Consider the following 24,684-nt stretch of genomic DNA (forward strand, 5'->3'; position numbering starts at 1 on the left):
TAAAGTCCCTGGATCACTGTGGGGATAGATTGAACCCCCATTTATATCCAAGCGATTTCTTGTAAAATATTTCACACAGCACCCCAGATTGTGCAAGAAGCCTGAATTCCATCTAGAACGACATTTATTTTCTCACATAATGGCTTGTGAGTAGCTCTGAAAAGATTTTCTTTCCCCCATACGGTTCATATGTCGCAGTAACATGTCAACAGAGAGTATATGTGAGATTTTCCTTCTTTGAAACATATGGAATGAAATACAACATTTTTGCAAAAGCTGGGAGTGATTTGTTTTTTCCCAGCCACCCTTGCTTGGAGCGTGAACGAAGGATTTTTTTTTTTTTCATCCCACTTCTGAGTTCACAGGTGCTTTGGCCACAGAGTCCACCTCAGAAAATGGCTCTAATGAATGCCAGTGGAGATTTCCTGAAGAGAAAGGACATGGGTGGTCCTCCTCAGTACAGCCCAAACTGTTTCCACTAGCTGCCATACTCAGAAAATATACAACTCTTTCCCAACCTCTCAGATCATGTAATCCCCGCCTCAGCAAAAATCTGCCATTAAATCCAATTTACATCCAGATCCCTCCAAAAATCTTCAGTCCATACTTCCGTCAATCTACAGTTTCACTTCGCCACTACATCTCGTTCACTTGTCACTGGAGCATGTGATTGTTTTGCCTGTAAGGCCAAATTGAAGACTCATGCTTCATTTATACAGCTCTCTACTTCTATGAGAATGGGGTTGCTGCCAGACAGGAAGAGCAGGCCACAGAGAAAAGGAAGAAATAGACGGAGTACTCCTCGATACAATGCTGGCCTGCTCAAGCCAAAACAAACACGACCCCACGGACCTTAACGACATGATGTCAATATCATGGCTCTTTAGAAATGTTTTCTATGAATAAGAACATGATGTGCTTGTTGATGTCCTTCTGAGTGAGTACAGAGTCCATTAAATTCTGTGCATAAAAGCTTGCATGTACAACCCCAGTTCCAAAAACGTTGGGACGCTGTGTAAAATGTAAATAAATGTAAATAAAAACAGAATGCAATGATTTGCAAATCTCATAAACCCATATGTTATTCATGATAGAATAGAAAACATATCTAATGTTGAAACTGAGTGAATGTATCGTTTTAAGAAAAAAATAAGGTAATTTTGAATTTGATGGCCCCAACACATCTCAAAAAAGTTGGGATGGGACAACAAAAGGCTGGAAAAGTAAGTGTTACTGAAATGAAACAGCTGGAGGAACATTTTGCAACTAATTAGGTTAACTGGCAACAGGTCAGTAACATGATTGGGTATAAAAAGAGTATCTTAGAGAGGCGGAGTCTCTCAGAAGTAACGATGGGATGGAATCTGGATGGAAACATTTATTGTTCTAAGACCTTTCAACGTTGATGGTGCCTTTCCAGACGTGCAAGCTACCCATCCCATAGGCACCTCCATACCATCAGAGATGCAGGCTTTTGAGCTGAGCGCTGATAAAAAGCCGGATTGTCCCTCTCCTCTTTAGTCCTCTTTACTTTAGAGGATGTGGCGTCCATGGTTTCCAAAAAGAATTTCAAATTTCGATTCGTCTGACCACAGAACAGTTTTCCACTTTGCCTCGGTCCAGTTTAAATGAGCTTTGGCCCAGAGAAGACGGCAGCGTTTCTGGATCATGTTCACATATGGATTCTACTTTGCATGATAGAGCTTTAACCAGCATTTGTGGATGGCATGGCAAACTGTGTTCACAGACAATGAGTTCTGGAGGTGTTTCTGAGCCCATGCAGTGATCTCTATTACAGAATCATGCTTGTTTTTAATGCAGTGCCGCCTGAGGGCCCGAAGAACACGGGCATGCAATATTGATTTTCACCCTCATTCCATGCGCACAGAGATTTCTCCAGATTCTCAGAATCTTTTGATGATATTATGTACTGTAGATGATGAGATACTCATAGGCTTCACAATTTTACGTTGAGGAACATTATTCTGAAATTGTTCCACAAATTGTAAATGCAGTTTTTCACAGATTGGTGAACTTCTGCCCATCTTTACTTCTGAAAGACTCTGCCTCTGTAAGATACTCTTTTTATATTCAATCATGTTACTGATCTGTTGCCAATTAACCTCCAGCTTTTTCCCAACTTTTTTGAGACGTATTGCGGCCATCAACATTTAATGTTTTGTATGTACTATGTTTTCTATGTTCTATTTTGAATAACATATGGGTTTATGAGATATGCAAATCATTTCATTCTGCTGTTATTTACATTTATTTACATTTTAAAAGCCTCCCAACTTTTTGGGAATTGGGGTTGTACAATACATCAAGTGTATAAGACACATCGTAGTGTGAAGAGCACTTTCAGGACTCTTTTTGGCTCAGTCCTACATTCATGGAGTTCAGGGTGACAGTGGATCTGTAGCCTATTCTTGGAATGCTGGGAAAATTCATCCTGGATGGGACACGAGTCCATCACAGGGCACCATGCATACATTCATTCACACCTAGCCAATCCACATACCTGCCTGTCGTTGGACAGTGGAGGAAACCGGAGAACCCAGAGGAAACCCACATGGACACAAGGAGAACCAGTGGAACACCACACAGACAGTAACCTGAGCTCAGGATTGAACCAGGGACCCTGGAGCTGTGAGGCAGTAACTGCTGCTATAGTAATAACTATTATTCCAAATTATGAGTCAATAAATTCCTTGTGTGTGCAAATATCATGTTCTCACAAATCATAAACCCCTAAACCAGCAAAGTTGTTAACACGTTGTGTAATAAACGAGAGCATTAGTGAGCTTAGAGTGAGCGTTGTGATTTCTCCCCATGTCTCCCCTGAGTCTCGGGTTTACAGTAAGTTGGGAGAAAAGGCACTCTTCTTAAAGAGTCTCCTATGGGAAAGCTGTGGAAACATGTTAGTCTAATGGGTTAATGATCCGCTCTCAGGTTAGAGTGCCATTAAACACTGGGCAAACTCTCTCTCTCTCTCTCTCTCTCTCTCTCTCTCTCTCTCTGTCTGTGACTCACTCTCTATCTATCTCCATCTCTCTCTCACACACACACACACATGGTGTGATGGGACTAATTGATGAAGATTGCACTCTATCAAAATTGGCCCCCTACCGCAAATGCCATTCCTGTGTGTTGGCTTGTTCAAACAGCAGTCCTGTGTTAATGGTTAGGCAAAGCATTTACTCGTCATTAGTCTGTGGTCTACACCAGTACAATGCCTACTCTTGATGATAGAAGAAGCAGAGAAAGAGAGAATGAGAGTAAATGCAGACGGAATGCAAGAAGCAAACAGTGCATTTGAGTATGACAAACCTCTTCCTATCTTCTTTTCCGGTATCCAGGCTTGTGGATACCTAAAGCATCATCTGTAAAAGCTTCTAAAAAAAAATCCTACAACCAGCTTTGGGGCTGCTTTTGAAAGTGAATGTGAATGAGACTGCATAAGCAAGATTGCAGCCTGATAGCACATACTGTATATCCAGTATAATTATTAGCAAATTAACTTGAAACGCTTCTTTAAAAAAGAAGCTTCTCATTAAAAAAAATCTCCACCTCTTAAGCCTTTAAAGGCCATCCTACAGTCATCCTAATTTATTGATCTAGGGTTGTTATGTGCAATTAGCTTTTATTATGTGTTACAGTTGACTCAGGCAGATATCATCAAGAATGGGGAAATGGCTTAACACTATTGACAGGGTGATAATTGTCCTGCCAGTGGTGTGCGGTGTGAGACCTTGAGAGGTAAGAAAAGAATATCTTAATGCTTCTCTGATGCAGGCCAAAGATACTTAAGGGTCACCTAGCAGGCTCTTATCAGTTCTGAGTCGTTAGCATAGTGGTGGATTGGGCTATTGCTGAAGAGAATAAGGGAGTAAGGGCACTCAGGCTCAGCTCGTTCAGGTCTTCTGTTCCACACGGCTGCTCAGGACGTGTGTAAGGAAGGAGGGAGAATGGCCCTTGTAGGGGTCGGGTGAAGGGGAGAGAGAGGCCAGTGTGTCAGCGTCGCTCCATCACCTGTGATTTAGGACACATCGTTCAGCTCGAAGATGAACTGGAGGAGATCCGAGCTGATCACAAAGGGGTTTTATGTGTGAAATTTGTGGTTATGAAAACACAGGCACAAGCTGGTGAATAAATGAGTGGACTGTGTGAGATGTGCAAAGCGCTTTTGCTCTGTGAAAGATGATCATTTCAATCTGCATACATGAGTGAATAAAATCTACTAATTTATTGCAATTATGATTACTTACTGCATATCCTCAATGCATGTGCATATGCACAAGGACATATTTTGTTTCCTATTTTAAAATAAAAAAAAGGCCTTTCAATCCTTTTTAAATACTATTGTTCATGGCACCATTATAACCAAGCCATTACACACTTCTGTATTGTTCTTATATGCTTATAAAGAATTATGTGCACCATCCATATGTTGAGATAATATATGGTGTCCACCTGACATTCCAAACACAGCTGTTTTCATATTTACTCTCCACCACAAGCATATGTAGATCAATCTTGAGCTTAACTCTCGACCGTAGGATTGAACTGCTTTCCTAAATCAGGCAGAAGTTGGCAAAAACTGTTGTTGTGTTGATAAGCGTACGAGTCGGCTGCTTCCTTGTGGATCTCTCGCTAGCTTTCTCTTCAAACTTTCACCGGCTATGTTTTGATTTTCGCGAGCACCTGACCGCCCCACAAGCACCATTGTTTTGTTGAAGCTCTTGAAAATAGAAGCATATAGGAAGCAATGAACAATGACTGTTGCTTGACCTACTAATGGATCTAACAGTGCTAGGACATGTTCTCTCTTTTCTCTCTCTCTCTCTCTCTCTCACTCTCTCGTTTTTTTCTCTTTCCCTCCCGCTGTCTCTCACATGGACCCAGAGAAAAAAAAAAAGGAGAGAAGCCGAGAAAAACATATGGGGTTTAATTAAACACGGATCCGATTGGACATTCCTTTCTCTGGGAACATGCCTGCCAGTGGCACTCTGGAGAAAGCGATGAAGAGAAGAATGCTAAAATAAACATATCACAGGTAGGACCATGAAACAAACCTGATAACCGAGGGGTATGAGTCAGAAGTGCCATGGCACACATCCCGGCGCTTTCCCAGGGTTGGAGTGCTGTTTACTCTGCTGGCAGTACTCGACGACACACACACACACACACACACACACCCTTCTTTCCTCATACTCTCTCACTCCCTCTCACTCATCCTCCTGGGTTTATACTTTACAGAGAAGGTCAGCATAACATGGCTTTCCCATACTGCAATAGACAAGCCATGGGTGGTAAGGATAACATCCCTACCTGCACACCCACCCACCCACACCCACAGTAAATATCATGCAAACTAAAGAGTAGTTCTATCCCAGCCAGGAAAAATGCCCATGCACCATGCACAGAATCTGCTTGTCCCATGCCTCTTGGCGTTTATCAGTGCAACTGCAATTCATCAGCTACAAGCTACAAGTGTAAACAAATCTCAATACATTATGCGAAATTAATAGCAGTACCAGATAGCGTGTTTAGCAAGGGTTCCGTTTGGCAAGCTGAGCTTTTGCTATTTGCACAAACACTATAATAAACTATTATTACATGCGTATGTGTTTTTCATTGTCTGTGAACTCTTTGTCGTAAAGAAAGGCAATCTAAGAACAGACATAGTTATCTTTTATCTATATTTACCTTCAAATGTGCTGATGTGTACAAATTGTAAAGGAAATGCATTAAACCGTCCAGTTTCATATAAAGCTAGACATGCCTCTTGACACAAATGTGAATAAACAGATGAAAATGTATTGCAATAGGTGTACATGACTCTTGTTTCATTAGCTCCTGAAGCCCTCTCTGGCGAGATTGAAACCTTGACCCCCACACGTTAGGCCGAGCCATGGTTTATTCTGCTATAAAGAGCTCTGTCTTTAGCACTGGACTCCACTCAGTGTCGTAAAAACGGCTCTGGAGAAAAAAAAAGAGTTAGAAGACAGGGCTAAGTTGATAAATCCTCTTGGTAAGCAAAGAGCTCTCAGGTACTCTCCTGTTATCAGTTCACATCCACTTATAGCAGTCAGGATGGTCATGCTCTGTTGGCATTGTAGCCGCCAGTGTCATTAGGTTCCTCGCCTTGGTCAACAGGCCTGGGTTTACTGCGCCACTCATCTCATCTTAGCCCCTAATTGGGGCATGTTATATGTATTTTGAAATGACAGTAGAAATTTATTGATGTATGAAGAGATTAGCAGTGTCTTGTGATGTTTGAAAATGTTTGAACCAGCTCTGTTTACAGGAACAGCGACCATATACGGCTATAGATCATAACAAGAAACACAGTGTTAACGAGTACACTATATGGCCAAAAATATGTGGACACCTGTCCATCACACATTTTTTGGGTTTTTTTTTTTTTTTTTTTTTAAAGAAGGTACAGTATGTATTCGTATGCTGTAGCTTTACAATTTCCCTTCACTGAAACTATGAAGCCCAGTCCTGTTCCAGCATGACGATGCCCCTGTGCACAAAGCGAGCTCCATGAAGACATGTTTTGTTAAGGTTGAAGTGGATGAAATCGAGTGTCCTGCACAAAGCCCTGACCTCAACCCCACTGAAGACCTTTAGGATGAACTGGAACGCCAGACCTCCTCAACATCCCAACATCAGTGCCTGATCTCACTAATACTCTTGTAGCTGAATGAGCACAAATCCTCACAGTCAAAACCTAGTGGAAAGCCTTCCCAGACGAGTGGAGGTTATTATAACAGCACAGAGAGGACTAAATCTGGAATGGGATGTTCACCAAGCACATATGGGTGTGATAGTCGGGTGTGCACAAACTGCTACGTTTCCCAAAAGAGAGAGAGAGAGAGAGAGAGAGAGAGAGAGAGTTGTATGTGATGCTTGCTCCACCATTTAATGATCTCTCTGCTGCAATGCTTTTGGGAAACTCGACTCAGAATGTTTGCCGAAACAGTTCAAAGTTTTCCCGTCTTCCTCGACCCTCCTCTCCCCCTGTTAATCATTCAATCTGTACAATCCGTCAGCTCGCGCTTATCTACCTCTGTGTCACTTTATAACTGGCTGTTAATATGCCGTGCGCGGCCACGTGACCCAGTCGGCCCAATGGAGCCTGGGTGTTCGGAAGACGGTGAGACGCGGCTGCAGGTTCCTGAACGCGGGTCACTGAGGCGAGCGAGGCGCGTGGCGCATGTGGCGAGATGCGAGCCGTCCTTCAACCTTCAACCCTGAAGCTCTGAGTTCAACCAGTGAGAGGAAAATAACAGCTAAAGAAAATGAACAACAGTTCTGAATTGTTTTAAACATCACTTGGGAGAGTGGGTTTCTTTCAGCGAATAACTGGTCCAGGTTGTCTTCATGTCTTCAAGTTCTGAGTGTGAAGTAGGACAAAGTGACTTCTGTGAAGATGTGCCATGTTTAGGTAAGTAGAATAGTGTCGAAATATGACGACATAAAAAAGAAAGAAAGAAAAGAAGAGAAAAGAAAGAAAAGAATTGTTGGTGTGTCTTCTGTTAAAATTCCTGTATGACACCTGCAACCACGTGACGCCCAGGCCTAACGTCCAGCATGTAGACCTCAGCATTTAGCCTCTAAGCTTTACAACACCCTATGATCATTAAAAAAAAAGCAATCTACGGAATTAGAACTGACGCGCAATCAGGTCACGTGTGTGTGTGTGTGTGTGTGTGTGTGTGTGTGTGTTTTTATCATAGCCTATAGAAGAAAAAAAAAGTTCACAACATTTATATATTCATTCATTCATTCATTCATGCAGTAGCCTATATAATTGGCATTTCTGAAGTTATTGCTCTGTATAATAATAATAATAATAATAATAATAATAATAATAGCAGCAATAATAATAATAATAATAATAATAATAATAATAATAATATTCACTGCTAGTAACAAAGCACAATATAATTTGCGCCCCAAATACAAATGACTAATTTAACGAATTTTATTTTTATTTGCCTATTATTAGGCCTATTATTATTATTATTATTATTATTATTATTATTATTATTATTATTACCTCCATAGCTTGTAACTAGGGTCAAATGAATTCCGAAGATTTAAAAAGTAGTAATTTTTTTTTTTTTTTTGGCGTTTTCATGGGTGAGTAAATAGCCTAACTATCACATGGATTTTTATAGAATCGGATGTGTGTGTGTGTGTGTGTGTGTGTGTGTGTGTGAGAGAGAGAGAGAGAGAGAGAGAGAGAGAGAACTTGTGTGTGAACTTGTGTACAGTGCGCATTTAGTCTACAGTAACCTCCCCAAAAAAGAAGGGGTTCCCTCTTTTACTCTTAGGCACTGTGTTTTATAATCCATCCATCCATCCATATATCCATCCATCCATCCATCCATCCATCTTCTATACCGCTTATCCTTCCTTCAGGGTCACGGGGGAACCTGGAGCCTATCCCGGGGAGCATGGGGCACAAGGCGGGGTACACCCTGGACAGGGTGCCAATCCATCACAGGGCACACTGTGTTTTATAATGAATATTGATATTGTTCAAACAAAGGGAAACGATCTTGTTAGATAGATCGTCACAGTTTTGTTTCCAAATCAGAATTTCATGGAGAGAATTAACTGCGCAACTGGTAAGAGATCATTTTACAAATCTTTTTTTTTTTTTTTTTTTTTTAAGCCTCTTATTGAATTTTGCGTGTACTGTTTCTGCACCTACATACTGTGGGCTCTGTGTGGAAGTTTATTTCTTAGCAATTCCTTGGCGACATGAGGCAGTGGATAAAACTAACAATAAGATGATGTTCAGTAGTTTTTCTATAGGCTACGCGCTTCATTTTTATTTATTTATTTCACACATATTTCCAGTCTGGATACATTAGTGTCTCGTGTCAAGGGACACATCATTATGCGTACAAACAGTATAATAACAGAATAATAAGGCCTGTTATGATTTGCTGCGAGCGTACACACTCACATAGCCCCTGGAGAAGGTGTTTATAGGAGTTTCATGTCTTAACGTTGTGCTACAGGACTTACAGGCGCTTTACAGGTCCGTCATTAGCGGCGTTAAACAGCTGTGATCCGGCTTGAGATAGAGAGAGAGAGAGAGAGAGAGAGAGGGGGGGGGGGGCGGGGGGATGTTGGACCGCAGAGTCTAGGTCTCCTCGTATGTCATTGGACAGGGCTTGTGACGTCACGCTGTGAGCGCGCAGCTGATTGGAGGATGCTGTGTCTGTGCGGCGTAAACAAAGCGGCGAGGAGAGGTTTGAACTTCACTGTGTCTCCGCTCCGGCTGCGCGTCCAGAGAGCACTGCGCCACACCGCAACGCGTAAAGTTGTCTGACAGTTCACTGGTAGAATAGCAAGCCCGCAGGAGAAGAAGACAAATTCTATATTTTAGGTGTAGCGACAGGTCTTGGGAGTTGATGAGAGGTGACACTCTGAACAGTGCGTTTCTCTAATAATAATAATAATAATAATAATAAAATAATTAAAAAAAAAAAAAAACAGTAATTGAAACGTCTGCGCTCTTCCTCAGTGCTCAGTTGCGCGCGTCCGGGTTTGGTTTGTAACTCCAGTACACGCTGCAGGCCTGCAGTAGATCAGGACGCGCAACGGCAACATGAACTTCTACACCGCTCAGCTTTACCGCTGTCATCTGTAGTCACAGACTCCATACCACGCGGGATTTTTCCCCCCGAAGCTTGGTGTGTGTGTGTGTGTGAGAGAGAGAGAGAGAGAGAGAGAGAGAGCGAGAGAGAGAGAGACAGAGAGAGAGAGAGAGTGAGCATCTCTGGTGTTGTTCTTGGTCCAGGTGGATCGCCGGACAGAGCGGCGTCTCTTCTTCATTTTAGCGGAGCTGTCATGCTGCCCAAAGTCGAGTCAGACTGCCTGGGACTCGCTCGGTCGCATGGGGAACAGGGCCATATTCCTGCAAACATGCAAGGTAAGCGCTCCTGCTGAAAAGGACCTGGCTTTATTATTATTATTATTATTATTATTATTATTATTATTATTATTATTATTATTATGAATTATTATTTTGTTGCTCAGCACAGCACATGAGACACGTGGCTGTCAGAGACACTTCATAACTTTGCATGCATGGGCTTATACAGGCTACCTGGCACGTCTACTCTTAGATCATTATTACTATTACTATCATGACTGTTTTGTTGTTTAGGATTTTTGGGGGATTTTTTTTTGTTGTTGTTGTTGTTTTGTTTTTTTTTTGCTTGTTTTCTTTTCTTTTCTTTTAAAGTTAAGGCGTGGTCATTAAGACTGTTTTACAAATTCAGAAATCCATGGATGCATCCAGTTGAAGCCTTGTGGAATTTTGGGGGATATTTGGGGAAAATATGAACTATGTGTCACTGTAAAAAAATAAATTAATAAATAAATAGAAAGAAACAAAAAGAGGGCTCGAATTTGATTTGAGTGATCACTCATTTAAAAAAATAAATAAATAAATAAAATTAAATTGTCACTCCAAAAAAGTGTAAAGAAATTGAGAATGAAAAAAAGTTGTAAAGCTTAATCAAGCTGACGTTTTTAATTAGATTTTTATAGCTACTTATATTTTTTTTCCCTACTTTAAAACAAACAAACAAACAAAATATTGATATCTTCATTTTTTTTTCAATTTGCCGGACGTAAAAATCTAAATAATAATAATAATAATAGTAATAATAGTAATAATATTATTTAAATGTAGGCCTAGCTAATGCGGTGTTTTTCCTCAGTAGCCTAACTTGCATGAATGAATGAATGAATGAATTATAAATCGTACTGATTTAATTTTACGTCATTTATATAACAGCATTAGCCAAGTGTTTATCATATAGCTACATGAGCTATAAATAGTTGCAACCAAACAATTTCTAAGCTATTTCTGTTGCACTGCGGGCGAATTTAAAGCATGCAATTAGTAAAATAACAAGCGTGTTATGTGTTATGTTTAATAATGGAGATCTCAGTATGAGCGCACGTGCGCAGACTTCACGCAGACAGTGCTGGGGCATTGCTTTAGTTTAAGAAAGTGCAAATGTAGGCCTGTATATATATATATATATATATATATATATATATATATATATATATATATATATATATATATATATATATATATATATATATATAAACTATTTCATTTACTTAAATGAAACTCGATATTTTCGCCGTTACAAATCTCTCATTTATAGCCCATGCAATAGAAATAGCCTATAAAATGTATTTTTTTTTAAATGCGACAAAAAACAAACAGACTAAACACTCGTCTGTTAAACAGAAGTTAAAAGAGCTCGAGCAATAAAACCCACCCTGTTTAGTAATCATTAATAGGATTGTATAGATTGCAGACTGTAAAGCAATTAAACTCGAACATAAAAAGCAGCTATTGTTTTTTTTTTTTTAATCTATCAGTTATACAAAAAAAATGTTCATTCATTTTATTTATTTGTTTTAGCGCAAGCAAACCATTCCAACTACTGTTGTAATGGGTAAAAAAAAAAAAAGATTTCTTTTATATATATATATATATATATATATATATATATATATATATATATATATATATATATATAAAGATTTCTTTTATATATATATATATATATATATATATATATATATATATATATATATATATATATATATATAAAATCTAAAAAGGATTCAATGTCATTTAACGCATCTCCAAATTCAAAATAAATAATTAAATAAATAAATAATACGCATGGTGTAAAGTAAATGATGAGTCCAAGGCGAAAATTATTATGCAATTAGCGCAAACACCAAAAATATAACCATGCTTCCCTCGGAGAGAGAGAAATAAATGTGAAAGATAAGTGTTAGAGTAAACGGATTAATTAGTTACACACATGAGCCTGGAGTTAAAGTGCGGTTGAGCTTTGGCTCGGCCGACGGCTAAACCCGCCACTCCAACGCGCGCGCTTCTCCGACCAATTTACGAGCGCTCATGAATATTAATAAGATTGAAAGTCATGGCTGCCCTGTGTGCCACCATCCTCCACACTATACAACACGATTTATTTCTTTATTTTTTGCGCAATTTTTCCCTCCAACTCTTTTCTCTCCACACCAGTGCGTTTGTCCACACATCTGTAGGGTATTTAAGCGCTTAGTGCTATAGAACTTTCAGCTCGTTTGCCAAGTAGCAAGCAGCAAGTAAATTCATAAGAACTGGCTTTATTTGGGGAGGGGGGGGGGGGGTGTAAGAGAAAAAGGATAGCTCTGAGCTCTGGTTTTGTGTTTGTGCTTGTGCTTTGCAGCCCCTCAGTTTAAAATGATGGACTACTCCTACGATGAAGACCTGGATGAGATGTGTCCCGTGTGCGGAGACAAGGTGTCCGGATATCACTATGGCCTGCTCACCTGTGAGAGCTGCAAGGTGGGCTGGGATGCACGTCTATCCTGTTATCCTGTCTGTCTGATATTATTGAGAGAGTTAGCGTGAGAGAGAGAGAGAGAGAGAGCATGAGAGAGCGTGTGAAAATCATTGAATTGAATTACTCAGTGCTGAATTAACACCTATTATGTTGGATTAACACTTACTTCCCGTCAGTACTGGATACTCACCCTGGTATCGTGTACAGAATTAACACCTGCAGCATTGGATTAAGTCTTCCATCATTAAATGATCACCGCCTGTGTTCCTGTTTGCGTCTAGCTCGAATATAACTTAATATGAACTGAGATTAGTGAGGACGGTACCAATTAAAAACCATGAAAATGGCGTAGGACGACAATCGCTGTGAACGCTTTAGGACTGGAATTGCGAGAAACAGTTTTGCCCTCCAACAAGTGAACTTCAACAAAACAGACTTCATGTGAAAACTATCGTGGATATCCTGGTTACACAATATTGCGCTCGCACTTTTTGACCATGCAGTACAGAGCTATAGAAGGGAACTGTTTATAATCATACTGTTCGTTGTCACATAGATGAGGACGGGTTCCCTTTCCCTCAAGGTTTCTTCCTCATATCGTCTCAGGGAGTTTTTCCTTTCCACCGTCACCACTGGCTTGCTCATTAGGGCTAAATTTATACATTTTTAAAATGTATATCCTGAATTGATACGTTTCTGTAAAGCTGCTCTGGGACAATGTCCATTGTTAAAAGCGCCATACGAATAACATCGAATTGAACATAAACACAAGTTGTTAATTCAACACTGAGATTTTGCTCTGCACTGCAGGGACACATTGCTCGGTGTCAAAGTACACTTTATTATTATCTGCTGCACTATTGCATCATCTAAACAATTTAATGTATATATATATATATATATATATATATATATATATATATATATATATATATATATATATATATAGTCTGAATACTAAACTATCTAAGAAAACCAGAAGATTTAGATTTTTTTTTTTCCCCAAAATGATATGTCTTTACACTGTTATACCACAACACTAGTTTGAAGCAGAATGTAGAGAAATTAGGAACTCTTTTAGATTCCACATGCCCAAACCGAGCGTCCACATGGAGGGCTTTCATAACTCTTTTCCTCCCATACACACACACACAAAGTCCTTTTTTTCCCCCCAACATTTTGGTCATAACAGCCACATGTATACTAATCCATTTAATATTCACACCGTTCCTGCCTTTGTTTTCATTATTCTTGTTTTGTTAACATATTTTACATAAGTGTATTTTTCTCTCTGGTCCATAAATAATCAATGATTTACCAGAGCTTGGCTCATAAAATGTGCTGTGGGAGAAATAAATAGCAGCACAAAAGATTACAGAAGCCATGTTAGAGTTCTTCACTTTAATACTCTCGGTATACTTTGCCTACATGTTTCACATTGCTGTTACACTTTTAAAAAAACCCCAAAACAAAACAAAACAAAAAACCCCAAAATGTGGGACCTAAAGAGCGACCAGTCGGATAAGTGAACGAGGACCAGTGTCTGTAGCTGTGGAGCCAACTTTATTTTTAGCTAGGTCTGAAAGACCGAAAGAAGAAATGCAGTGTGTGTGTGTGTGTGTGTGTGTGTGTGTGTGTGTGTGTGTGTACCGATTGTCTCAGTTCAAAATGGTGCCGATTTAAAAACTCTCCCCATGGTGCTAATCTAGAATAAGTGAATGCTTTTTCCCCATGTGATTTTTTTACTTTTTAAATTTCTGTTTCTTTTCTTTATTTATTTTTAACTTCACTCTGAAAATGACTTCAACCCTGTTCAAGTCGGCTGCTGTAAATTATAGACATAATACTTTGGAGTTTTTCGAAATAGAGCACATTTCTAAAGAGCTGGGAGTGATTTGGGGGCGGGTTAAATAGAAAAAAAGTCTTCTGATAGGAAAGTTGTATATTCTCCTATGTGAATATTTGCTTTATTTCTGGGGAGAAAAAAAAAAATGAAATGATATTCATATTAAAAAGAAATATTTGCCATATTTTCATCCTCAGTATAACTTATTTGGAGTTTGATTTAAATGCATGTAATGAAGTGAGAAAGCTGCACCGTGGATGCGTTCAACTGAAGCCTGTGTGTGGAAATATTTGGGGAAAACATGAATTATGTGTCCCTGTGATGAAACGAGCTCAAATTTTTTAATGCCACGCGTGATGCTATATTATACTTCGTACAGTATTTACTACGATATTTGTTCCTGTCAGGTTATTCAGGCTGTATCTTACGTTTGATCCTTTGACTTTGTTTCTGTTTATTTATGCCAACGTGAGTTCACATGTCAGTTTGTGTGAGTGTGTGAGAACACATGCATGTATCTGTGTTTACACAAGTAAGCCCTGGATGGTGATCGTTTGTCGGCCCCTTGCTCTCTTTTCATGTTTCAACTTGTGTGGCCTTGACTGCACCCCCCCCTTCCCCTCTGTAAATGAACATGAGTGTGTGTGCGAGCATGTGTGTGTGTGTGTGTGTGTGTGTGTTTGTGTGTGCCATTTGTCTTTGGCCGAATAGCACATTAACAAATTCAGAGGGGTCAGATTTTTTGACATCTTCATTCATCCTGCTCGGCAGGGCTTCTTCAAGCGCACTGTGCAGAACAACAAGCGCTACACGTGTATCGAGAACCAGAGCTGTCAGATAGACAAGACACAGCGTAAGCGCTGCCCTTACTGCCGCTTCCAGAAGTGTCTCAACGTCGGCATGAAGCTGGAAGGTAAGAACAATTCTCACCAGTGCTCCCAGCTGTTGTAATTTCAGTCACTGTGCCTGAGCCTCAGAAATATGTGATATCTTCAGAAGTGTACATGGCACCAGCTGGCTTTTAATTGTTTTACTGTCCATGTGTAAGTATGTATGTATGTAAAATGTGCAAAAGTATGCAGCTTTAATGACAGTGAATAGTTTTCAAACCAACCGATATTTGATATTGTAGCGAGCTCGAGCAGCACTCGTGAGGCTGCGTCCTGATCCGAGCAAGCTGTCAGAGTCTGGGGAACGAGAGCTAGGCCACTTTTCATCACAAGAAGTTTATTCTTGTTTGTTTTAAATAAAGGAAATGCTGAGCAAAAAGCTATTTAGAATCTAAAATAAATTTTCTTTGGTGAAAATCATTGGAAACAATTTTTAATTTTTTTTCCCCCTCCAAAATAGTACATTTTTACCCTAAAAGTCACAGTAAACACAGTGATGTTATTGTAGAAGTTTGTATAAAAGTCATGTTAAAGAACATGGTCTGATATATTACATTATAATATTTAACTTCTCATTGTTTTCTTTATAAAATGATCAGCTGTTTATTACTTATAACATGGCTGCAAACGATAGGCGACTTTGCTTGCAAGCTTACAGCTAGGTGTTGGTGTATGCCGACATATCCACATGTTTCAGGCTCTTCAAGGTTCACTTAAAGCTGATAACAAATATGTTTTAATTTCTTGAAATCTACAAGCGCTGACAAGCGTCTGTTCCAAAGCGTGTGTGCCAAAGTCGCATTATCATGATTGATAAGCAGTGACAGGTCGTTTTAGTTTTGTCGACGCTTCGAAAAATGCGATTCATACAGCGTGTGCTGTGTCTTAGCGTGGTTTATTGTGGCTTGTCGTCTCTTCCTGGATTTCCGTCTTATCTGGAGAGTTAGAGCGAGAGACTTCGTGTGCCTCTGCGCTGTCGCCGCGGGGAAAGCGAGAACGCACGTAGAAAAGGCTAAACTAAGTGTTTATTCATTCAGTTTTGCAAGCAATGCCGCGCACAACGGAGCATAAAATGATTTCAGTTTCATCAACGTTGCGTTCTCCATATTAAGCACCACCATGAATCAAAGCGCCTCGCGAAACACGGGAGGGTGGATTTTCACAACGAGCCCCTGGAGTGAGGGGAAGGAAAAAAGAAAAAAAAAAAAAAACACACACAGTCCCGTCTCTCAGCGCTGAAGGCAGCTTGCTCTCCCATTACATATGCATTGGTATCATAGCTATTCATGTATGTGCGTGGAGCAGTGCAGTGTGTGAGTGGACATGACAAACAGTGTGTCAGGATCCAGCCAGGGGAGGCATTCATACGCCCGTGATAAGACAATGAGCCTCGTCTCGCCCAAACTATGTTTAATATTCCTGTATATTAAACACATATAAATCAGACAATAAGCCGTCGCTCTGGCTCACCACAACACACACACACACACACACAAACAAACAGGGAAATACACTTAAACAGCAATTGCACACAAGCAGACTCCCACGTGCACTCACAAGGGGCGAGTTTATGGGGATTTATACATATTACATAGATTAAATGCAGCTGCGAGAAGACAAGTAGACCTTTCACACCCCTGCGGCGTTCGTAGAGCAAAGAAATGTGTATGACATGCATGTAAATAACCTGGTTTAATTAGGTACCCGAGGTTTTCAGGGCACAGTAGGTACAATCATGCAGGTTCACATCTAATTGTGATTTCCCAAAAGAGCCGAGTATTCGTTTCCAGCTCATTAATTTCCCTGTAATGCGGAGTCATTAATACTTAAGATATAATACAATAACATTCGAGTGTTTTTTGGGGGATTTTTTTTGATAGAATGCATTTTTAAGAGTCACATTAAAGCTTAAAATATATATTTTTAAACCCTATATGGATATAGGTGTAGGGGCATTATGGGGACTGTTACTAGCTTCTTCAGATCAGACACATGGGATGGTACACACACACACACTGCTTTGACAGGGCCCATTAAAATCAGCTGGCAGCTGGCTTTTTATTTTAATTATTTTATTAATTTCAGCTTCTCCTGCGCAGTGTGTTCTGCCTGCAGTTATTAGAGGGTTGTTCTGACAAGTGAGCGCTCACTGGTTAGGTCTTGGTGTGTGTGTGTGTGTGTGTGTGTGTGTGTGTGTGTGTTCCCTATTAATGTGTGTCTGAGTGTAAAAGGGCTTGGGGGATCCTCCAGTGTTCCCAGCTTTCCACCTGCTGACAGTGTGGGACCTAAAAGAGAAATAATGAAGCGTAAATAATTGACATGTGTTGAACAGACTCAAGCGGAGCGTGCCTTTTTCGTCATAGAGAACACTTTGTGTCCTGTAGTATGAGCACATGTTGAATTACGACTATATGTCGCCAATGTTGAAATGATTTGCTTAAAGAGACTACGCTGTAAAATGCGCTGGCATATCATTAGTCTAGAACGTGATCCGCACAGGAACCGTGAACGCTTCTGCAAAGCATATTGGCGTCCTAAAAGTATATTAATTACTAATCACAAAAACGACTAAAGTAGTACTAATGTAAATGGTGATTATAATTCGGTTCGTGACATTTATGAATTAATTACTTCTCTCTTTTCTCGGCACGTACAAGCTGTGAGGGCGGACCGCATGCGCGGCGGTCGCAACAAGTTCGGCCCCATGTACAAGCGGGACCGTGCGCTCAAGCAACAGAAGAAAGCACTGATCCGTGCAAGCGGCCTCAAGCTGGAAGCCATGAACCACACCGTGCAGACCGCACCCGCTGACCTCACTATCTCTTCCGCCATCCAGACCATCCACTCAGCTTCCAAGGGGCTGGCACTGAGCCACCATCACCACCACCACCACCATCACCACCAACACCATCAACATCACCAGCATCACCAGTCCAGCTCCGACTATGACCGCAGCCCCTTTGTCCCGTCACCCGTCAGCATGGCCATGCCACCGCAGGGCTACCAGGCATATGGGCACTTCCAGAGCCGAGCCATCAAGTGCGAGTACCCCGATCCGTACGGCAGCTCACCCGAATCGCTGATGGGCTACGCGTACGCCGAGGCGCCAGGCTTCCCGCGCTTGGTAGCTGAACTGCTCAAGTGTGAGCCTGATGAGCCGCAAGTGCAGGCCAAGATCCTGGCCTACCTGCAGCAGGAACAGGCCGGCCGCAGCAAGCACGACAAGCTCAACACGTTTGGCCTCATGTGCAAGATGGCTGACCAGACGCTCTTTTCTATCGTCGAATGGGCACGCAGCAGCATCTTCTTCCGTGAGCTGAAGGTAGGCGGAGCTCTGATATTTAGCAAATCCTGTGCAGTAAACCTCCTCGAAAGCAGTCACAAACGCACTTAGCTTAGCAGTAAAGCGTTTAGAGATTATTGTTTAAATTGACGTTAACATTATGTTTAGCAATAGACCTCTCTGTTCTACCTACTGGCGTTTCCTACACCACTATAATGTACTTATAATATATATATATATATATATATATATATATATATATATATATATATATATATATATACACACACACACACATATTAAGCATATTGAAAACATATTTCAATGAATACTTTTACTAAATGTATCTTTTAGACTAAAAGTGTCTATATTAAAATATATAGTCGATTACTGAGGCACTGGATGTTTATTTTGTAGTGGTTTTAACGGTTTTCAGTGTCATTTTCCCAGCTATAATTATCATTTAATGCTTACAGTCAAGCTTCGGTAAACGTTCAGTCATAATATTTTTACATGAAGATTTAATTCAAGGTTAAAGTCTGTATGTGTTCAGATCTTCTCTAGTGGAGCGTGTTGATACTGTTGCCAGACAGATAGCACAGCATAACTATGATTATGAAGATACATAGAGGTTTTTATTCTGTTGTGTTCTTGGGGCACAGTTTGCAGACATATTTATATACTATAAATACTAATTTATATATATATATATATATATATATATATATATATATATATATATAATTTATTAGTAATTTTTTTTTTTACATTTTTAAAAATTTATTTATTTATTTATTTATAAATGATGGTAGGCCATGTTTTGTTGCATCAGTTGTAGCCGAATCAGTGTTAAAATTCATTTGAATCTAAAATGCCACTGGCCTCCTTCTCACTCAGTTGGGGATGAATGCTGAGCCAAATATGAAAATGAAAAATAACTGTGAAAATAAGACAATTCCTCCTACACTCGTGGGAGGAAAACAATTCTTTGGACACCTGTTTTCCACATTTGAATAATACTCTTTTCCTTGTAGTCACATTTCCTTTATTACGCGTTACTATTTTGCTTAACCCCTTGTTTTTCAAATCGTTCCCTCGTATGGCTTTTTATATGCATATGTCGAGCTGGTCATTAACTGGAGCAGCCACACTTACCCCTGCAGTGCAGCATTTTCATTCTGAGGTTGCTGTTCAGTTCAAAGCCTTTTATTTGTAATGATACACTATGTAATGGCCACCCTCTTCACAGTGCTATTAGCACTAGACCTCTATTGCTTGTTCCCATCCTCATCGGTCGAATGGGTCCAGACTCAATTCAGCATGGATTAGCGTTGTGTTTGGCTCATTGCTATTATATGCTATTATACTGATAATTGTGGTTGAACTTTGCCTTTCGCTGTGCTGGATAACCCTCGTGTTGCGGTGACTAGCCCACACTCTTACTGTGGATGATTACTTCACGCAGCCCTTGTTAAAAGGTCCTAGGGTGTAGGTGTCGGATTTGACATTAGTGAACAGCAATGGAGGTGTAATTAGCAAAGCTCTCATGAGGTACCCTCTCTAAATCATACGCTGGGAGAAAAAAAAAAAAAGAGGCAAAACAAACAAAAAAGCTACCCTGCTTGTATCTCAGCGTGTACTCCTGACACTAATTAGTGGATACTTGTATAGTTATTGTTAGGCACAAAGACTTGAGGCTTGTAGATACTAAGGGTGCATGAGAGGATCCTGCCCTGTTTCAACAGGCTTTACCTAGCAGCAGCTTTAGCACAGGAAAAGAGCAAAATTATGTGGCCTCCTGCCAACAGATCAGAGCCAGGTTTCCCAAAAGCATCAAAGTGTTATATGTATTATAATGCAATTGAGCCCAGACTAATGTGTTCACATTTCTTGCTTTCCTTTATGCTTTTTTTTTTTACTATGTCTGTGTCATTTATAAATCAAGCTATAGCACAGATTATTGATTACTGATTATTATGGGCACAGGGTATTAGATTTTGTCTCGTCAATATGTATCCAGAGAAATGAGAAAAGTATCTTTACTAGAGGTGGCAAAGCACGAACACTTCACTGTATGATTAATTCCCAGCATGATCACCCAATATCCATGTGTTTGGCATGTCACGGCATCAGCTTTCTTTTTTTTTAAAGACGACAAGTGACGTCTAACACTGCAGGAGGTTTTTGATTCATTTCATTGTATTACTGTTTAAAAAGCTTGGTATAGTTAATCAAATCATCACTTGTAATTGATTTTATAATGGATAATTGCAGTTTAATTTAAAAAGTAGTGTCGAATGTTTTTCTCGCTTTCTACGCACAAGCGTAAGTGTGTAATTCTCTTATCATGGTGCTCGAAAAACATTTCTAGTTGACTTAGCCTTTAAATGCCAGCGAGGATAGTGTGTTTGGCCATAATGAATGGAGGAGCTTTCAGTGTCTTATCAAATATTGAGTGCGATAATACAACAAACTCACGAAAACTTTATCAAACGCAGCTTGAAAGGCAGTTACACACCTGCTCGTGGTGCTTTCTAACTCACGCTGCTTCTGGACATACACATTTGTAGTAGAACAGTAGGTGTTTCATCTGAAGCATTCATGGAAAATAATCTGTCGCTGACTTTTGTTCGTACTCGATGCTTAACATCCTCTCGAGCATGCTAATGTCAAAGCCGCAGGTAGTGTTTAATAAACAGAGGAAATGCAAGCAAATATGAGGCTTGTCAGAGGTTCTGGGGAACTGCAAGGCCACTATAAATACACCTTCATCTGCGTCACTATTATTAGCCTCCGTAGAACAAAAGAAATTCCCTGGTTATAGAGTCGGCTGTGAAACGTCCTCCAAATGTTTAAAGATTTAGTTTCCATAAGGTGGACTTAGTTACAGCACTCATAAATATTTTGTCACGAATGGCCCTCGAAATAGAGCTCCCTATTGTGTTCAATTGAATAAAAGAGAGAGGCAGAGCACACATATTCTAGTGGTTAGTTCATGCACGTTTGGGAACTCTGATCATAATACTAATGATGAGTGTATAGATGTGCTGTAAGCTTATTATCTCCGTTTTAGTTGACATTTTAATCATCGTTTTGACTCTTTAAACTGCCAGGCCTATCGGGTCCACACTGTGTCCTTTATTCCACACTGTGGTAAATACATACCTTTCCTATTAGTGTCACTGTAGTTACTCAGAAATATGCTGTAAGATGAATAACTGAATTATAAGCTTAAATTTAAGAGTTTAAAGGGCTAAGAGTTTTTTTTTTTTTTTAATTCTGTGCATTTTTTTTTTTTTTTTTTACTTTGAGGGATTTTATGGTTAATATACTTTTTATTTATTTATATGTTATGACAAATAAATTATAAACAGATTATCATTTGCATTTAGTTTAGTCATTATACAGGAGTTCACATTCATTATAAAACAATGACTAACACATCATTTCAAAATCTTTCTTTCCTGTGAGCCAGATATTGTGTTTGTGTGTAGGCACATGCATTGGTGTAGTGTAGATCTGTGGGGTTTTGGGTTTTTTTTTGTTGTTGTTCTGTGTTATCGGTGAACGCGTGTATAAGTGGTCAGTGTGTGCTGAATGCGTGAGCTGGGCACAGAGAGGCGGAGAGGGGGAAACAGATGCACTCTTTCCTTGTTGTCAGACCCGTGCGTGCCTGTCTTCTCCCGGCCCTGCTGTTAGGATTTGACATGTGGGGAGTGATTCACGTCCACAGAGAGATTGGCCTTTTCATTGTGATCTCCCTGCCATTGTTTAATAGATAGGATGCATATGCTGCAGTTTTCCTCGCTACACAATAGGACCAAAATACACAGATTCACCATGCATTTCATTATTCTTCTATGTGTCCCTCTTTCCCAATACAGCATGTAGTGTTAAAGGTAAACTTCATCATGGCATCAATGAACCCATTTGGTGTATATTTAGTCCTTTGAGCTGATAAAAGTCACCCATGCAAAACTTACAGTTCCTCAACATGTGCTGCCCGTATTTATTTTAACCTGTTCATAGCTGCTTGGGGACAGTCCAGAAAAGCTCTGTTTTTTTATTTTGTTTTTTTTTTTCCTTCACACTGAAGTGAATGACAATACCAGGCCCACCGTTAAGCCATGCAGGAGTGTATTAAGGCCTTGTTCTCTAAGTTGTACCCAGCCACAAGAGTTGTGCTTATTGGAAAAGCAGCTGCAAAGCAGAGAAGAGAGAGCGCAGAGCACTGGGTACAGTGTGGCTCAGTCATTAATTCACATATTTTTTTTTCCACCTGCTGAGAGCTTTCTAATAGCTATAGGCTCTAATAGGATAAGTCTTCTCACGCTCTAGATGTTTGAAATGAATCTGATTTAATGGGGCGTAATTAGTCCGTGCATTAATAACACACAGTAGGTATCGCTTAACCAAATGAAAGGTAAATGTAGGTAAACTGATGTTGAATTGTAGCCCATTTAGTCCAGTTGACTCACTCGCAGCCTGCGTTGATCAGCACAGTGAGCGCTGTTTATTTCTTTGGTATTCGGTTTCGTCTAAACAATGCACGTATACTACCTAGGTAGTCGACTGCATAGATTTCACTGTCCATTAATATTACATGAATTTACTTTGGTAAAATGCATTCAAACACCTTTTTTCTCCCTCCCAGTGTCTGACAGTCCAATTTTAGGAGTGTGGGTTAGAGACTATAATTTCCAACAGAGCCCATATCTACAGGAATTAATAAGGCGTTGCAGATGCGATCTGTGAACTTGAAGGCGATTTATATCTCTCCATTTCTCCTGAAGTACACCCATATGTGCGCACACGCACACACACACACACACAACGTCTGGTAACAGCGTTTTGGGGCAGGTCAGTCGGGTACTCACTGACAAACAGCCCAGAAGATGCAGTCACAGATTTGTAATCATGTCCCTGGTCCATTGCGTTGCATCGCGTTGCTTTACATTACAGTGCAGTTTGGGGGGCTGTAGAGTGGATGAGCGAGGCACCAAGGGCAGGGGTGCATGCTGAAGGACAGGGGGGGAAACAGGTGGGAGGTTAATGGCCCCTGGACCGGATCCACCAAGCATTCAGACTTGATATATGGGCTCTGGGCCCAGTCGCGGGCGTAAGCTTTCAAAGATATATTATTTCATTTGAGGAGCAGCATTCTCATATCCCACATTTGTCCACTGATAGATGATATCCCCATGCTCACCGGCAGCCACAATTTGAGATGGCATGTGAGTTTTTGTAAGGCATGCTCCTGTACATATTTCTCTATCTTTCTTTCATGTTCTCTGTCTCTCTCTCTCTTTCTCTCTCTCGCTCTCTCTCTCTTTTATCCATAGACCTCTTCCACAGACGTTGTCAGGTACACACTGTCTCAGCTACAGGCTTATGGATTAGCAGGCCTTATTTCTATGTGTTTATATTACATGAGGAGAAAGGAAGCAAGGTGTAGAGGTCTGTGAATCATAAATGAGGCAGAATTTGTATGTATGAATTCTTGAGCAGCACAATGAATTAAATACCAGTGGATTGCACTAGACGATAAAGCATTAAAACAGTGCACATGCTTATTATTATTATTATTATTATATGAATTCCTTACTCGCAGTTTCCTTTTTTGTTCCTCGCTGTAGTCGCTACACATAATTCAGTGATTGTTGTGGTCAGCTGTGAAGTGCATGCCTCCTGACTGCAGCGTCCCCCTGAAACAGCTGAGCACAGCTCGGGTGTCTCGCTCCATCCCCAGAAAGCTGCTGCCGGGCCTCAGAGACACGGTTGAGCGGAGGAAGGAAGTGTGCACACTTGTTAAAAGAAAAGATTTAGGGTCCGAACTCCCTGCAGGGCTGTTGGAGGGACTCTGGAGATGACGGCGGACTGGGGTCTGCTCCTCCACTTGTTGCTTTGATGAGGGATAAAAGCTCGTCATGAACTCCAGGTTCTTGCCGAAGAGCTGACACACTCATCCAGCTCTCGTGCTATTCCTCAGACGAACATCTCAACATAGCTTGGAGGAGAGAAATCATTTCAGTGTTTTTTTTTTGTTTGTTTTAAATGGAATTTAGTGTCTAGGTCTAGTAATCTGTCAGTTTTTTGCTTCTTAAGAGGTATATGCAGAATAAAGGTTCAGCCCACAATGCCACAAGCACATTAACGCTGGATGAAGAGGATGTATTTGAGAATAAACAGATCTCCAAACGTAATAAATGGAAGGTACTGTAGTAGTAGCGAAAACAATGTTGAAAG

General features: G+C 40.2%; 1 protein-coding gene across 2 annotated transcripts in view; it reads left to right on the plus strand.

Annotated features, from left to right (window-relative positions):
* Positions 1-6,002: 6,002 nt before the first annotated feature.
* nr5a2 (nuclear receptor subfamily 5, group A, member 2) overlaps positions 6,003-24,684 on the plus strand; it is a 49,754-nt gene continuing 31,072 nt past the window's right edge. Inside the window, exons 1-5 of one of the 2 annotated variants that reach the window (XM_053634185.1) lie at positions 6,003-7,456; positions 9,830-9,961; positions 12,303-12,421; positions 15,037-15,178; positions 17,813-18,477. In XM_053634185.1, coding sequence (XP_053490160.1) covers positions 7,393-7,456; positions 9,830-9,961; positions 12,303-12,421; positions 15,037-15,178; positions 17,813-18,477 — 1,122 coding nt within the window. In that variant the 5' untranslated portion in view covers positions 6,003-7,392. Of the gene's footprint in view, positions 7,457-9,147; positions 9,723-9,829; positions 9,962-12,302; positions 12,422-15,036; positions 15,179-17,812; positions 18,478-24,684 lie in introns of those variants that run through there. The other variant, XM_053634186.1, reaches the window with a different exon arrangement.

Source organism: Ictalurus furcatus, chromosome 10, assembly GCF_023375685.1.
Source record: "Ictalurus furcatus strain D&B chromosome 10, Billie_1.0, whole genome shotgun sequence".
Lineage (NCBI taxonomy): Eukaryota > Metazoa > Chordata > Actinopteri > Siluriformes > Ictaluridae > Ictalurus > Ictalurus furcatus.